At 37.4% G+C, this 17,350-nt stretch overlaps 1 protein-coding gene across 3 annotated transcripts in view; it reads right to left on the bottom strand.

Annotated features, from left to right (window-relative positions):
* COL21A1 (collagen type XXI alpha 1 chain) overlaps positions 1–17,350 on the bottom strand; it is a 97,310-nt gene that overhangs the window by 71,671 nt on the left and 8,289 nt on the right. For all 3 annotated transcript variants that reach the window (XM_032104674.1, XM_032104673.1, XM_032104675.1), the window contains exon 2: positions 687–806. In XM_032104674.1, coding sequence (XP_031960565.1) covers positions 687–774 — 88 coding nt within the window. In that variant the 5' untranslated portion in view covers positions 775–806. The remainder of the gene's footprint in view (positions 1–686; positions 807–17,350) is intronic.

The following is a 17,350-nucleotide window of genomic DNA, read 5'->3' on the forward strand; positions in this document are numbered from 1 at the left end:
AGTCTGCAGGAGAAATGCTTTTGCAATGCAGGTGGTGATGAAAAGACACTGGGAGAAGGAGCAAAGGGTGAGCAGAGTGCATCGCTCAGTGGTCCAGGGATATGAATCACAGATTAATTTCAGTTGGGAGGGACTCAATATAATTAGACTCTGCTAAAAGCAGAGTATTCATTTTGATGGAGCCTTCTAGAGCAGGTAGATGTTTTCTTTTCTATAAACCAGATTTAGAGTAAAAAAATGGTTTGGTGGGGTTTGAGATGCTAATCTTGAAGAATATGCAAGAAGGTCTGTCCCAGAACTGGAGTTATCTCAGCTTCCTCTCACAGAATACTTATTCTTCCTTATTTAGTTTCTCACATAACATTAAGCTATTCAGAACATGACTTCTGAAGAAATGAAAATGCAAATGCTCAAGATTCAATTTTAAATCAATACTGGAGCTTTACAGTTCCATCTGCCCTCTTAAGCATTTCCAAGACACACACACAAAAAAAATATTCCCCTCCTAATGGAGAAGTAAGACATTGAAGCTATTTTTCATATATTATGGGGTTTTCACCAAGAAAATTATATTGGAATAAAATCACCATCAACAGAAGTGTACATGTGAACACCAAAATGGATACTAAAAATTCAAGGCATGTTTTGAATTTGCACTTATCTGAAATGCAAAAATTAACACTTACTTGCTCTTGTTTCCCCATCTTCAGCTGAGATGTAATCATGAAGTAGCAGAACTAACAGCATCTGAAAAAATGTTTGGATCTGTGCCATGTGTGTTTTATTCTCAAGGTCTTGATACAAAACTAGACGGGAAAAAATGAAAAGAAAATACAGTTTTATTATATTACAAAAAAAATCCAAGCTTCTGCAGTTTAAAAACTGTGTATGAGGAACAGCTCTGAATCAAATCTGCAAGCCCAGATGTGGCCACCCTGCAATGAACCATTGACTCAAGAAGTGTCAGTCAGGCATGTAAGCCCAAAACTGAGATTCTAAACTCAACAACACCCACCAGCCCTTTTTTGAAAGCCCAGTTTTCACCAAGGTGCATTTATACACTTCTCCTGCTAGGCACATTCACGAGTAGGTTATACTCCTAGTCACACTTGTCCAAACACTATCCCATTATCCCACTCAGACGCCATTATCAAAAGACATTACCAAAAGATCCAAAGTATGGCAAGTGTTTACGCACCAAGTACTGGTGAGAAGGTGCTACTTCAGTCTCAACCCACACACCTGGCTACTTCAGGGAGTGTGGGACAATTCCCACTCCTCTACCCCAGGGCTGACACTGACACCAGGAGTCAGAATCTCAGCAAGCCCCAGCCCTTCCCCAGCAAAGTCAAGCCCTGACGACTGTGTATTGTAACATCCAAGACTGCATAAATTACATGTATCTTCAACTTTTGATTTTTTCTCCTCTGTTTATGTCTCCTTTGTTATCATGGTTTATGAACTATAAACCCCTGTCAGGCAATTTTAGTCTCATATTGCTGTTAAAAATATTATTTGACAAATTTACTTTAATTAAGAAATATTTATTCATTATGTTTATAGAAAAAATAGTGTCATAGTGATAAAAGATACATTTTTTGATCACTGTATTAGATATCCATTAATTTCAAGACTCTAAAAGAAAGTATACTGAATCTCTTTTGTATTCTCTCATCTCATCTTCCAATGTAAAATGCAATTTTCAGGGTGAATTCATTTCACGGCACAGAAGTCAACTTCCAGGAAATGTTACACCTACCAAATATAATCCTCCAAAGTTAGTAAAGCAAAACCATAATAATTCTGTTATTAAATCTCTTCTTCAGATTACAGATAATTGCAAGGTAGACCCATATTTTGTTATTCACATTACCTTGTGTCAGAATGGGTAAGAAATCAGACACACTTGGGGTCTATGGGATTGGACATAAGATGCATTGTTCCAATGCTGCTACACAAATACTGGGATACCACCTTCATTTAAACAGATCAAGTGGCAGTTTCCTGTTCCAGCTATTTCAAAAAGGATCTGTTTAAAATTATGAAGTTGTGTATTAGGCTTGTAATACATGAAAAAGTATTACCATGGTAGAGGTAGACAATTTTCATAGATTATTTCAGACTTGATGGTTTGTATGATTGATCAGTCTAAAATCTCTTCCATCGTTTTCCATGGCAAGTGCTTAGCATAGGGTAAAACACATCTCTCATGAGGCCAAATAGAGCAATATCAAAGAAGAACACATGAAATTAAATCTATGAGGCAATTTGAATAGCAGGTGACTCAAGGACAATTGCATGCTTTTAAAATATCAGAAAAATGTCAGCCTATAACTGAAAAAAAACCAAGATAGACTACAGTACAGAGAGCGGATATACATATAAAAAAGCACAGTGCTGAGCCTGAGAAACTATAAAATCCTTTTGATTCCTCCCATCAACAACACAAAAGAAATAAACAAATTATAAGGTACAGTTTCGAAAAAGAAGACTGAACAAAATAACAAGCAACTTAGTGACATCACTGCTATTAGTCTTCACTAAAAAGAGTACAGGGCCAGCTACCATTAATGCTGTAACTTTTTTATGGAATTAAAACAGGACACTAAATTTAAAAAAATCATTTTAACAACACACTGCCTGCAACATAGAACTCAAATGTCCTCTGTGTCATGGGCACAGATACTTCAGGTGAGGCGAGGACACTGGGATCCTACTCGCCGGCACTGCTCTCCTTTCACTAACCCTGCAGAAACCACTAATGCCTTCCTTAAACTGCACCATGCCCTTTCATCTCTGCTCATCCTTCAGCAAGCACTTACCCACTGATACCTTCAGGGATGAGCCTCCCAGATCCTCAGGAGTGATGGAAGCTACAGGAAAGAGGCAGATGCTCAGAAGGGGAAGGGGAAAGCAGGTGCCTGCAAGGAAGTTCTGTGCCTCAGAGGAAGGAGCTGCTCCACAGAAACACTAATACTTCATCGTGGGAGAGGTACACGTGAAAGCAGCATTTGCTGGCTGTCCTGGGCTACAGAGAGGCATCAGGAATGCTACAGCAGCCTTCAGAGTATGTCGTTAATATTGAAAGACATCCCATCACAGCAAGATTTCTTTTGGTGAAACATGGTCCAACTTAAACTTCTTAAAAGGAATCAGTAAAATAGTTGTAAAAACAAGCTTATCTGATTCACAGAACCAAATTGCATTCCCTTGACAGAACATATTTTCCATTTGTGAGAATCCTCTATTTCATTTTCAACAAAGCCTGTACTTGAGAACTTCATTTTAAGTATAAACCAAAATAAATGTTTAGTTGTCCAAAATGGATTTATTAATAGAAACCAAAATTAAAAGGACAAACCCAGAGCTTAAGCAACAGACAACAAAGATTCCAATGTTCAGTTTACTAGAGAGGAAATAATATTATAGCACTGCACTTTTAACAGTCAAATGAGATGCCAAACCAACAACACCAGAGAGCCAGCTGCTGTATCTTGTCAACACAGTAATTATTGAACAGGCAACAAAAGTGTACTTGAAAATACTTACAGAAAATACTTTCTCAAGTGCCTTATTTCCACCATGGAGAGGCCGCCACTAATATCAGCCCAGGACCTCTCCACTGCCATTGCCAAAAGCCAAATTTCTTCAGTGCTGATCATGCCCCTTCTATCTCCATTTTTTTAAGAGAAACAGAGAAGAAAGTTGTCTCTATGGCGGCCCATGGAAGTGCTCACTGCTTTATTCTCTGCCCCTGAGAGCTCTACTGACTGCTACAGGAAATTTTGCTGCAGGAGCTGCAGGAGCTGGGTCAGGTTGTGCAGGGAAGCAGTAAGAGAAGGTAAACCCGTCAGAACACAGCACAAACAGAGGGATATGGGATTCATACTTGCTCCTTATTTTGTTTGCACCTGCAAACAGCTGTGACTCAATGACCCATATGGATCACTTCCAGCTTGAGATATTCTGTGATTCTACAATATTATGCTAGGATACATGAAAAAAAAAAAAAAACCCAAACCAAAAACACATACAAAAAAACCCCAAACATAAAAAACCAACCAAACAAAAAAAAACAAACCAAAACCACCACCCAACCCAGGAATTAATATTTTAAATAAAATTTTTGGCCTCTGTCTTTTCCAAATTATCCCTAGTGATTAGTTTGTGATTTTACCAAACGTAATCAGGAAAATATATAGAACTGCTTTCCCACCTCTCAGTTATACCAAACCACTTTTGATATATGGAAGTTGATGCAGGAGAAATTCATACACGATTACTAAATAAATACACAGATTCATCCAAATAAATACATCCAGCTCAAGTAAAGGGTGGCAGACTGAGAGAGTATTAGTGGAGAAATACACACATTACAGTATTTTCAAGGCATCCTCATAGTTGTTCGCTTTTTCCACTTTAAATGGGACAGAGCGCTGCAACCATTGGCTTTGTAACTGGTGATGTGTAGGGTGCCAGGAGCGAACCTTTGGCTATCTCCCAGCTCCACAAAATTGTTTAAATTAAAGCCACAAGATTTAATGAGATATTAACTGAGACAGGATATTGGGTTGGGTGGACCTTTAGTGTGACTCATTATGGCCATTCTTTCACTGTATGCTTTTTATCTTGGTATTTTACTTGCCAGTTTGATAGCAAAAGGGATGTTAGAGTGAATGGAAACAGTCCTCTGAGGAAAAATGGCCTATCTCAGACAACGGGAAAACAAACAGCTTATGTAAAGGCCTCTGCTCTGAGCTCCCAAAATGAGGGGCTGTAGAGCACACACATTTCTGAGTGATTTGCATGAAGACTCACGCAAATTTCTCTGCATCTGAGACTACACAAAAGGTAAGGCCCTAGCAGTGCTACTAAACATCAGACCCTTGAACCAATGCGGTAGCAGCTGAGACTCTGTTCTCCACCAGAGCAGAGTTCACAAAGTATTATTTCTGTCTTCCCCAAAGGCAGGAGGGAAAGGTGGTAAAATAAAACCTGGCTGCATCTGCCCATACCCTATGAGGGCATGGTCAGAGGCAGGTGACAAACTACCCCATGCACATTCACTTTTTGTTGCGCATAGGAGGAAAACTCAATGAAGTTTGGAAACTGGTGACACAGCAACTCATCCACATGGTGTCATTTTAGGCAACCTTAACCAACTGGACAGCTCCTGCAACTTACTTCTTGCTTTCTTCTGGGCAATGCAATTTTGCTGTGCAGCAACACTTGCACCAACAGGGCCACTGAGCTCTGCTGACTGGGAAGGGAATTGAACTCAGGTTTCCTATACAGTGGAAATGTGGTACAGCCATTACTGAAACCAACAGCCTCTACTCGATTTTCAAATGAATTCAAGACTGTCAGTGTGTTACAGATGGCAAAGGCATGCAATTCCCAGAACAGCTTTCCTCCACTGAAGTGCACAAAGGTTCAAATGACATCTCCCATATGCATGCACAGCAGAATAATTTCACATCCAGTTTAAATTTTCAGTAGAAAACTTATGTGTCTAAGCAGGTTAGGCAGTATTTCCACTTTGCATTTATGATGCCTAAAAGCAGCACCTTCTGTATCTCAAAAGGCAATTTACTGATGCAGTCTCTCCATTGCTATTTTTCCAGTGCCCAGACAAGTATATAATTTTATTCTTCCCATGAATACTCTGAGGAAACTTAGAGCAATTTGGAACCTTACAGAATTAAAAATATTTGCTCTTCAGTGCAATTTTGTCACTATTCAAATTCATAGAGAGAGATTTCTCGAAAACCCTGGCTTCTCTGCTGCATGAAGATTTCTTGCTGAAGAACTACACCGAAAGGAAGAGTTTCTTCCTTCGTTTCTTCCCACTGCTAGTTACTGCCTAAGAAGAAAGTCAGGAAGGGTATGGTTTTAACCTTTTCCAGCATTCTGAGAAAATAACCAAACTAAAGGTTATATATATTAGCTAGCTTTCCAAGTATAAGTTAACACTTCTCTCATATTGCATCACTGCATAAACATTTCTCAATTCAACTAGAGATCATTAAGTTTGGCCTACAAAGGGACAAGTATGAAGACATTACAACAATAATGACTGGAAGGACATACAGCAGATTCTTTGCATTTTCAAAACTCATGCAATACTACAGGAACTGTGCAGCAAGAAAAAGGAACCCTGAAAATCCTGATTAATATGCATTAAGTAATGTGGAAAAGTAACGCAATCTTGAATCACAACCTTTTTATATTTGCTCCTTCCATTTTCAAAACTAATGCGATTTTCAAATAAAATGTTAGGGCAATTTACATTTAACTATTTATTCCCATCTCTACCTAATACTATCAGTCCTAGGCGTTAAAAAAGACTGTGAGGCTATTCTAAGTCAGTTTCTTTCCTCAAGTAATTCATCTGAATCTCTATTTATTTCCACTTGGATTTCAGTCCCATTCTGCATTCATGTTTTCCACATATTGCTCCTATTCATTTATTTTTCTTGGTGGGCACAACTGATGAGGTTGTTATACCTGCAAACATTTAAAAGAATAACAGCATCTCCTGAGAAGGGTGAGACTGTAAAGATATAATTAATTTAGGCTTGGTTTACACATACATATATGTACATAAATGCAAGATGTGCATATAAATAGATAAAATCTCCCACAGTGATCAGTATCCCTCATCCCATTTCTTTCTATTTCTATATGTTGGAACAAACTATTTTGGCATAATCAGCAGTATAATTACATTCATGCCAGGAGTTTTCTACAATATTAAATATATGATTATGGATGGGTTTTATTAAGAGAAGTCAAGAAAGAAAATTATGTATTTAAGTGACACATATTATGAGTTTTCTTGGGGTTTTTTAATAGTGAGTATTAGAGCAACAAGGATGAAAAGTAGTTGCAGTTCCATTCTGGCTAAGCAATAGCTGTACTAAGTCTATATGTAAATAAATGGCAATGCAAAGTATACATAGTGCACAGTTTCAGGTATTTTACTTCCTAACCCTAGCAGAAAGCAATGCCTGGACTACCTTAAAAAGAAAAGCCTAGTGCGGGCATTGCTTGGGCCATCTGACCCATTTCCACCACCTTTGCTATCTTTCTTTTTACAACAGCAATCAAAGTTAAGAGGCATAGTTTTGTTTGCTTTCCCTTTATAAATCTAAAAGCTTACCTGGTAGACAGACTAAAAAATGGAGATCTCCAAATGGAGCCAGAGAAACACATGAAAAATTGAGAAGGAATGCAGACAAAGACCTCTTGCTCAAGTCCACAGCTGCAGCAACAGGAGCTGTGCAGAGCTGATGGCAAAGCAACTGAGTTAGCTGAAGATGAATGCAAAGAACGTGAATGAATATTGGAGACCTCAGAGAAACATTACATCACATCTCATCTGCATTTTCGGAAATCAGTCTCACCTGCGTCTGCATATACATCTGTTGTCCCTCAAGTACACATTAGCATGGTCTGCTTTGCTGTTCAAATGTTATTTTGTATTTCTCCCTCAAAACTCACTAAAGGCATTAATTACTAGTTCAAGATTATGTTTGATATTTCATTAATTTGTGCCACGGATACAATATAAATCTCTCATTAAAAATATATGACTTAACAGTCAACAGAGCATTGCCAAAATTACCGATAAAGCAAACCATTTCAATCTTCACTCCAGAAGACATTTTAGGGATAGGTAAGAAAAAAATTCAATGGACCAGTAGTTTAAATGCAATTATTCTCCAACACGATTACAATTCCTATTATTAGAGGTATTCAATATGAACAAAATAAACTCACAAGAATTAGTACTACACACTAAGATGAAACTTCATATTTATATCTTTGATGTATATATATATGACGTATAAAGTATTATGCAGATTATATAAAGGTGCAGAGAGGATTAAAGAATTTATCATCTTTTCAGCAGATTTTGGAAAGAAGGCTTTGTATCAACTGTACAAAGCCTTTATACCAACTTCCATGCTATACATGGAAGACTAAAGAAAGCAGTTGATACATATTATAACCCAAGTAAGAAGATTTATATTTTTGAAAGCAAATAATCCTCTTAAATAGGATGGGCTAACTGTTTATTTTTCACGATTCAGTAAAGCACACAAACCTGCGGATTCCTTCAGCCTACAGCAGAGACAGTTTGTATTCATGTTCCAACATCTAAAGTCACAGAAGACTTGTACTTTTAAATCCAATTTATTCTGGCACTTTGTACTTTGTTGGATTTATTCCCACTCCAAGAGGATTCTGTGCCAGGAGCCAGCAATTAGGTATTACGGGTTAAAGAAAAAGGAGGCTTACCACAGCATTTGAGCTACTGGACTGATACACGCCTGACTGGGAAACAATATAGGATGGTCAACTTACGTAAGTAACCACACTTGGCAGCTCAGAGTTCTGGCTGCAACAAATGAATTTGAAGTCTCCCTGGAAACCATTATTTAATCCCTTCTGTGAAAAGCCTGTGCTGTTATTTCTCTCTTATCAAGCATCTTGAGATCCCACAGAACTTTCCCTCCTTGGATCGACCCAAGAAAAACAAAACAGCTAATCAATAGGATAAAATCTGACACTCAAATGGTACAGTTGAAATTAACCTTGCATACAGTAACAGGATTCTGCGTAAGAAATGTTTCAACCTACTCCTACAGCAAATCCAAAAGTTCAAATTTTGACTGCGCATATGTATAAGTATCTATGTTACCAAACAGGAAAAGAAAACAATTTAATATAATTACTAGCTGGTGCAATAGTTTGGGAGACCATTTTGTCTGCACTAAGGAATTTAAAATTCAGTTGGGCCAGTGACAAGGGAAACGATCATTGGGGCACATAATGAAATAACTAGAAATCATATAATGAAGTAATTATCTATAATTACATGTAATTATATATCATTTAGCAATGAAACCACTATAGAAATCAGTTTAAGTCTAAGAGAAAGGTACAACAATCTCTAACAATGAACGTTGACAAAAAGAGTCATAAAGGCAATGTAAAAATGGAACCAATCCAAGTAAGAACTCCTAATGCAATTAAAAGACTACTTTTGGTTCATGCCTAGCTGACAAGAGATACACAGAATTGCTCATCAGTTACTGCTGTGGTCTCAAAGTCCTCAGAAAAGCAAGACAGCTGAGGACTTAAACAGTCCGTGCTACCAGATTCAATTAGGTCCTCATATGTCAGACACACGTTTCTGCTTATAGCTCCTCACCCACTTCTTTCTTTTCCCATTCCATTTATTTTCTTTTCATCTTTTTATTTTAGTTCTCCACTTTTAAAAAAGGGAGGGTAGAGTTGGCTTAACTAAGATGTTATTTGCAATGCAATGACTGCAACATTTGCCATGAAAACATAAGAGATGCAGTAAGAAGTACATAAGAGGAGATTTAAAATAAGTTTACTGTGTAAAGGAAAGAATAAGTCTACGGGCTTTGTTTGCCTCCTGCAAGTAAGGACCAGCATCAGAAACAGAAATTATATTTTTCTGTCTTCTTATCTTTTTCTTCTATTCCTTTCTCCTTTTTATCCTCCAAACAGGCTTGGATTCCAGCACACACCAAGCCCATTTGTGTTATTCACTGTCTTTTTCCACAAATTACACTTAATGCTATTATCTGTTTTAGTATAAGTAATGCCAAAGGCTGGAGAGGATAAGAATAATGATGTGGACCCCTGCTTTAGCCAAAGGCATCAAAACTTCATTTGAAAGCCTAGGCCTTTGCAATTCTTTAACTGTCTCTCTCTTTTTCCATCACTTCTGGAAAAAATTCAATTACACACAAATCAGACTAATCTTTAAAAAAAAGATAATCCATAGTCACACAAAAAGCTCATTAAACTGTCTGTTCAAGCTTCAAAACCTAATGTTATTGTTTCATACCACAGAATGAATGAATGTTTATTCAATTTTATGTAGTACTTTAGACTATATATAAAGGTAACATGAAGTAGACTGCCATCTAAAACATTTGATTTTATCTTAGCATTTTAACAATATACAAACTCACTGAGATCAAAGCAAGAAGAACCATATAAGGTGAATAGATAAAAAGGATTTTTAGGTTTTCCAGTTCTATGTTTTTTAATGATACGGTTCTTTTTACTTAGTCTTGTTTTCACTCAAAATATTCACAATTCACTCAAAGGAGGCTGTGATGGCTGAAGGAATGGAAAGAGAAATTCTAGAGGAATTTAGGACCTGAACTAGTAAAACTTTGAAAGAATTACAGTTGTATTCAGTGGAGCTAAATAAAACCCTTAAGATTTTAAACAGTTTTTTGAGGGAAGAAAAAAGAACTTCAGCACATGCATGCTCAAAGGAGAAAACAAACATTTGTTGTTTCAAGTATATCCAAAATTTGGTACTTTGAGAAACATTCGCATCTCCAGATCAGTATGATCCCAAGCAAAAATTAAAACCATGCAGAACTTCCACACCCAGCTGCTTTACACCTGCAAAAAGGCTAAAGATATTCCAGCAAGTAATCCAGCTCACTTTCTTTGTACTGTGATGACTCTTAAAGCCCATTATATGTAGACAATTATTTTTATTACTTTTCAAAAGTATAAAATTCTGTCCTAGGCCTACCATATGGTTTCATTCAGTCCACCAAGCAACTGAAGACAAAGTAGCTGCAGAGTTGAATGCAATCCACATCAAGAAGGCTTTGCAAAGATGCAGGATGGGCAGCAGTCCTGCACTATACAACCCCTGTCTCTGGGTATTCCCTCTGTAGAAGACTCCTGTGTATTTCTCTGCTTTCATCTTTGTTTCACAAAGGTAAATAGCATTTAGAAAAAATACGAAATAAGCCTGAAAATACCATACAAAGCTCTCCCTGGATGATGTAAATCACCTTCTCACGTAGAAAACCCAATACGACTTCACACATCCAAACATTCTGTTCTATTTTGACCCAGTCTTGGAGCAACAGTGCATATTGAGGTGATTATCTATGGAATAGTAACACCAAGAAAAACATTTCTGAAGTAATCTACATAGAATAAACTGATGAAAACTATTATTCTGGATGATCTAGGAAGGCGCTGCTGTTTGTAGATATCCCTCAGTGTCTGCTAGTAAACCTGTTTCTGATTATTTAAAGAATGGCCTTTAAGAATAATTTAGCTCCTTGTGGGGATGTCAGCATTGCTACAGGTCACTGGGAGAACCTAGAGGAAGGTCAGATGTCTGCAGGACTCTGGAGGACTCTTGGGGTATGGGGAATGAGAAGAAGCTGGTGCAATCCTGGTCATTACTGTCTTGGGGCTGTGGGAGTCTAAGTGGGAGTCGGGAATAAAACCAGTGAGTATCTCTTCACCTCTCACCCACCCCCAACCTCTCTGCCTAAATGCAGAGAAAGATGCAGAGAGATCTCACTGCAGTCTGCAACTACCTAGGGGAAAGGTCCAGAAGAGAGGGAGGCAGGCTCTTCCCACATCCACACAGTGGAAGGACAAGGGGAAATGGGCACGCTTGGGAACACAGGAAATGCCAACTCATTCATTTTCTCTCAGGAAGACAGCCAGACACTAGAAGAAGAGGCAAAATCTTCATCTTTGTTGTTATTGACACCTGGACTGATCAAGACCCTAACCTGCCTACACTAACTGGGTCTGCTTTGAGCTGTGCCTAGAATGGATGATCGCAAGAAGTGCCTTCCAACCCCCTCTGTGTCTCTGAATGTCTGCAGTTCCTTTCCAGCAGATCTCACTCCTCAGAGTACAGTGTCCAAGGCACTCTCCCTAGAGGGGCACAGCCCCATGCCTTAGGCACATCACCCTTCTCCAAGATGCTTGCTTTTCCAAGCTGTTCTGTTGCAGACAGGGCCTATGAAGGAAAAAGGAGAGGGTGATAAGAGCACACAGGAGAAAGAGGGGGGGACAGACAGCCCTGCCATCCTGCTGCCCCAGAGGGCAGAATGGGGCTTTGGGGGGGGGCATTGCCATATCTTGACCTACCTTTTTGGCAACAAGTGCCACAGACAGCTGAGTAACCAGGAGACAAAGTTTAGGTATTCAAAGTACACCCCATCACATGCACAAAATACCCAGACATATTCCTGCAAGTGAAATGTCCACCAAAGGTCTTTCAGTTTGAAGTCAGGCATGACAAAATAGTATCTTTTTTATTATGACACTTCAAAGGTGCTCAAAAAGGAATTAATCTTGTGCTCAGAGGCAACATGAGCCCCTGTAGAAGACATCCATCAGACCTTCAGCTTTCAAAGTGCCTTTTTACTGCCTGTGATTCTTTAACAAGTAGTGGTGGCTTTCCCCCTTTCATGAATAACTCCAGCAGTTCCCTTTCACTGTTTAGGGATCAATGTTTCTCTTAACATGTTAAAAATATTCCCTACATGTCTTTGTGTGTCTGAATTTTCAGATGCAATACTTTGTAGATGGATACATCCCTCTGTATCGTAACTGCCTAGCTTATCACATTCGCGTTTTATGATGCTGGAGAGTGACTGTCCCACTCCTAAGCTAGCAGAACCATCTCAGTTCTCACTAAGGAAAAGTCCCTGAACTTAATATTGCTTTAACCTTTTACCTCCTATATCTTCGCTTTTTTTTCTTCTCTCGAACTCCAGTCTATCTGGGCTATTGGCCACCATATTGATTAATCTTCAGAGTTCACTAATAAGGTTTTAATAATACAATAGGAGTGCAATCCTAAATCTCCAGGATACTGTGAGGAGAACTACCTTCAAAACTGAGAGTTGCTTGATTTTTCAACAGTAACAACAGACAGGGCCATGCAAGTTTGTTCTGCACTTGGAAGTTCTTAGAAATCTCAGTGTTCAAAACTGCAGAAAATTATTCCTCTGCCATTGCAGGCAATCCTCTACAAGCTGACACTACAAGGATGGAGTGGGGGTGGAAGGCTGCATCCTGTTCCATCTTGCCAGTTTACTCATGGGAAGAAAGCAAATTCTTTCCTCCCACTCTATGTCTATGAAGAAATCTTCAACATACGGGTTAGAGAATTGTCTGGCCCCCAGGCATGAGACTTGCTACTACACTCAGCAGTGATACCAAACAGTCATAAGCACTCATCACCCACACACCTCAAGTTCCCACCAGGGAACCGGAATAAATCAGGCACTTTTCTCCCTCTTTTGAGCAACAGTTAAATATTATTTACCAGCAGACCCACCACAGACTATTCTGAGAGATAACATATTCTATTATATGGGTTATATATTATAACCCATCCGTAAACAGCCAAAGACTTTCCCTTCAGGACATGGTGTAACGGTGAACATGGTGATGGTGCTGGGTTGACAGTCAGACTTGATGTTCTTAAAGGTCTTTTCCAGCCTTAAGAATCTTATGATTCCATTCTGTCTCCTTCATACCATTCCACTTACAACTTTTCTGTTCAAGAGAACAGTGCAAGCAGTTCTGCTCTTTGCTTCTTTTTGACATGAAGGGGCCTAGAATTCCTTAATAGTTCAAGAGTGTCACATTTCTGAATCAGCTGACTTGACTTAAATGAGCCACAGGTGAATTAAATGGCCAGTAGAAGTTAGAGCAGTATAGGGAACATTTTTTCTTTCAAAAGCACAGATTAATTTTTCCAAAGTAGTTCCCGTATCTCAAAATATACAAGACATAAGTAACTTATTTTCCATAGAGTCCATTAAGAAATGTCACCAATGTAGGTTGCAAAAGGATGAATAAATCAACATGGCACATTTATTAGGACCTATGGCAAGTTGCTTACCCAGTATATTGATGGTAACAGGCCTAAACAAAGTACAGGTTGTGCTTTCTTGCCTAACCAGGTGTACAACTTAGCTTTCAGAGGAATACCACAAATTTTAAAAAAAAACCAGATTTTATATTATTGTAAGTTTTAATACAAAGTTTAAAAAAAAAATTAAAAGGAATAAATTATTATTTGTACCAGAAATTTGACATTTCTAAAGATGCCAAATGCATTTTCAATCATATTCCAGAGCTATTCAACTTGAGATGAGATTTTCTTTTTTAATATCAAACTCATGCTCTTAGAAAAGTGGTAGATTTCAGCTTTACTTGTTCATTTGTTTAAAAAGATGAATTCATACACAAGAGGGAAACCTAATACATTTTGTGTTCCCAAGAACACATCTTGAGCATCATTTACAGCATTTCAGAGCAAACACCTGCAGTGTTTCTAGGGTTTATTGTGGCACTGGAAGCTAAGGATTATACAGTTGGACAAAAGCACTATGCATGAAGTCTTAGTGACCTCATATAAAGAAGGCTTATGGAGATAAATGCATGTGTTGAATGTCAATTTGTATTTCCTACAGTAAATTAAAAGTCACGGTTTAACAGCATTGTCAGCAGAGACGCTTCAGACCATGGTGTTCTGCAGCCTTCCTTTTGGGAGTGATCCTTTTTAATTATATCCAGTTCTTAACAGTCTGCCAACATTCCCAAGAGTCTGACCATTTTTCATCAGAACACTAAAGATACTGGAGGTAATAATAGCAAGTTTTCACATTTTTTGCTCCAGTTAATTTATAAATACCAGTTACAAAGCAGTTAGTACAAAATTAGGTGCTGCTGGTTCTTGTTGTGGTACAACCCAAGATCTAGAGATTTATCATTGCCTGCATTTATGCTATGGAGAACTAACATAATTTGGTTTATATTTGTTCATAATGATGATGAGATTCATAATAATTTTTATGGTGTTATTAGAAAATATCTATTAGCTTTTAAATTGTGGGATTGATAAACTGTTGAAAATATAGTAAGACTGCAGCATAAACAACCATTTAATACACATGGAAAAAAATAAAGAGAAAAGAGTTATATACCCAACTTAGTCAATGTATAGCAATAAATAATTTATGTTAGACAACATACACAAAAGGAAATCAAAATGGATCCAGATGAAGTTTCTAAACATAGTCCTTTTTCTATGATGTTCCCAATCTATGAAGTTTGCTTCACAGAAAAAAATTTTAGCAGACTTAATTCACATTAAAGAAAGACAGGTTCAAAAATGCAATAAAGGTTTATTTGTATATTTACATCCTCTAGTAAGGTAAGAGGTAAGAACACAGTATGACTAAGAGCTGTTGAAACCTCTGTACCAGAGGGCAACCTCCTGGTGGTGAAGGTAGTGTGGAGTCAGGCACCGCCTCTGCCAGGCAAGTCTTGGCTGTCAGCACTACAGAGCATCACTGAGTGAGTGTCAGAGAGACACTTCTCCAGTTCTTCTCAGAGACATCCTGAAGAGGAAAATCCTAAAGAACCTGTTAAGTGTGCTATTGGCTACAAGCCAGTAATAATGTTATCTTACCTGTGCCAAAGAATATAGAGAATTTTGTACAGAATTTAATACTAAGGGAGAGATGGACAAATTGCTGTTCATTAAAGTACGCTATTGTCTACATTCTGTGCTGAAGTATAAAAAACATGTCAAATTTAACACAGACGTAAAAATAAACACAGCATTTACCTGAAAGTTGTAAAACTTGCATCTGTGGGTTTAGACAAAACCAATTATTGTGCAGACAGAATGTGACTTCTTCAACTTAAAATGACTGAATAGGCTGCAGTTTCCACTCAAAAGAAAAAAAGAATAGTGATTTCAATGGATCATAAAATCTGCACCTGGTCTGTAATTTGTTGCATTGAGGCCTAAATAAACAGAGTATTGTCTGTATAATTGGGCCTGCAAACAAAACAGATCAGGAAGCCATCAAAATAAATAAGCATACACGTTACATCGTATAACCTGAAACTTTAAATACCAGCTATTCTATTTCCAGTTACAGAATGATATGCAATGCTCAAACCTCCACTTAACATTGCTTTTCATGTAAAAGAAACAAAAAGAAGTATTCTTTGAAATTCTATTCCTCCAATTTTGATAATACATTTACAAAATACAAAACTACTGAAATATTGAATCCTATGAGAATGCTAACTTAATCCATTCAGGGTAATTTTATAGAAGTTGTATTTGTTACTGCAAAAATTGTGGTATTTGCAGGTACATTAAGACCTCAGTAATTACATAAGTGGTACGTGAATTCTAGATAATCCACACAATAAGCTAAATAATTTCATATGGTTATTTACAATCTCAGATTGATTTTGTTTAACGGTCATCTCCTTAAAAAAAAAAGCATTTTTTGGCATAGTATCAAGAGCCAAATATGGTGTAGATAGTATCATATACTGTTCTCGTACTCAAACTATAAGAAATAGATCCACTCTGACTCAAATGGATTTTCTTGTCTCTGAGCCTTATTCCAAAATGTGTGATCACATTCTTGGTTCTTATCTGGGCTATATAATCCATCAGAATTCACACAGTTTAGCTATAATTTAGCCATAGTAACTAGCAACTATAACATAATATGTAAGCATTGCTTTATATTTTAGCTCTTTAAAATCAATACTATCATATATGTTTTGGAATGGACTTGTTGAAGATGAACTCTATGTACGTGATTATTGGTTCTCAGACAGTATTAAAGGAGAAAAAAGTGCAAATACAAATACAGAAAGCCAGTTTCATTTCAGTCATGTTGTAAAATAAGCTTCCATGAAAACAAAAATAGATTGAAAATATCAACTAGTGAAAAAGTTATAAGCAAAAAAAAAAAAAACCACCTAGAAAATAACTATGTCAGGAAAAAAGTAGGAAAATGTCTGTGTCTCAAAAGGACATAGGATTATTTCGTAACAATTGTTGTAATAATTATTAATATTTTCCATGGTAACAAAATTAATATTTTCCATGGTACCATTTACCATGGTACTCAACATCTTGACCTATTCATTTCCAGGAAAGGGTACTTCCTGTTTATTCAAAGAAAATAGGTTCATTATTTACAGTGATTATATATTTACTTCAGGTGTCAATATTTACATCAGTGTCTGAGTTCTATTGTGGTATTAATGTAGCAGAGTTTTCCGAATGAAATCACCATATAACAGAATTCTCATAGCTCTTTGATTTCTGAGCGAGATTTAATTGCCTGCAGTTGCCCAACTTTTCAAAGGCATCCTATAAGTAATTCTGCATCGGCAGGAGACATGTACACCCAAATCTATTTAAAAATCAGATACAGCGACCATGAAACAAATCCAAAACTGCATGTGGTCAAGTGTTGAAGAACAGAGAAAATCAAGTCTTCTTCAAAGGAAATGCTCAGTATTGGACAGCTCCAGGATGGTTTTGTTGAATTCCTTTTACTTACTACTGTCAGGTACCATCAAACTATGAACTACTGATAACAACAGTGAGTACTCAGCAGGTATACTTATGCATACATAGAGAAGAAATTCTCCCTTTCTAGAAACACCTCTTCTGAGGGCAAATACC

This window comes from Corvus moneduloides, chromosome 3 (genome assembly GCF_009650955.1).
Source record: "Corvus moneduloides isolate bCorMon1 chromosome 3, bCorMon1.pri, whole genome shotgun sequence".
NCBI lineage: Eukaryota > Metazoa > Chordata > Aves > Passeriformes > Corvidae > Corvus > Corvus moneduloides.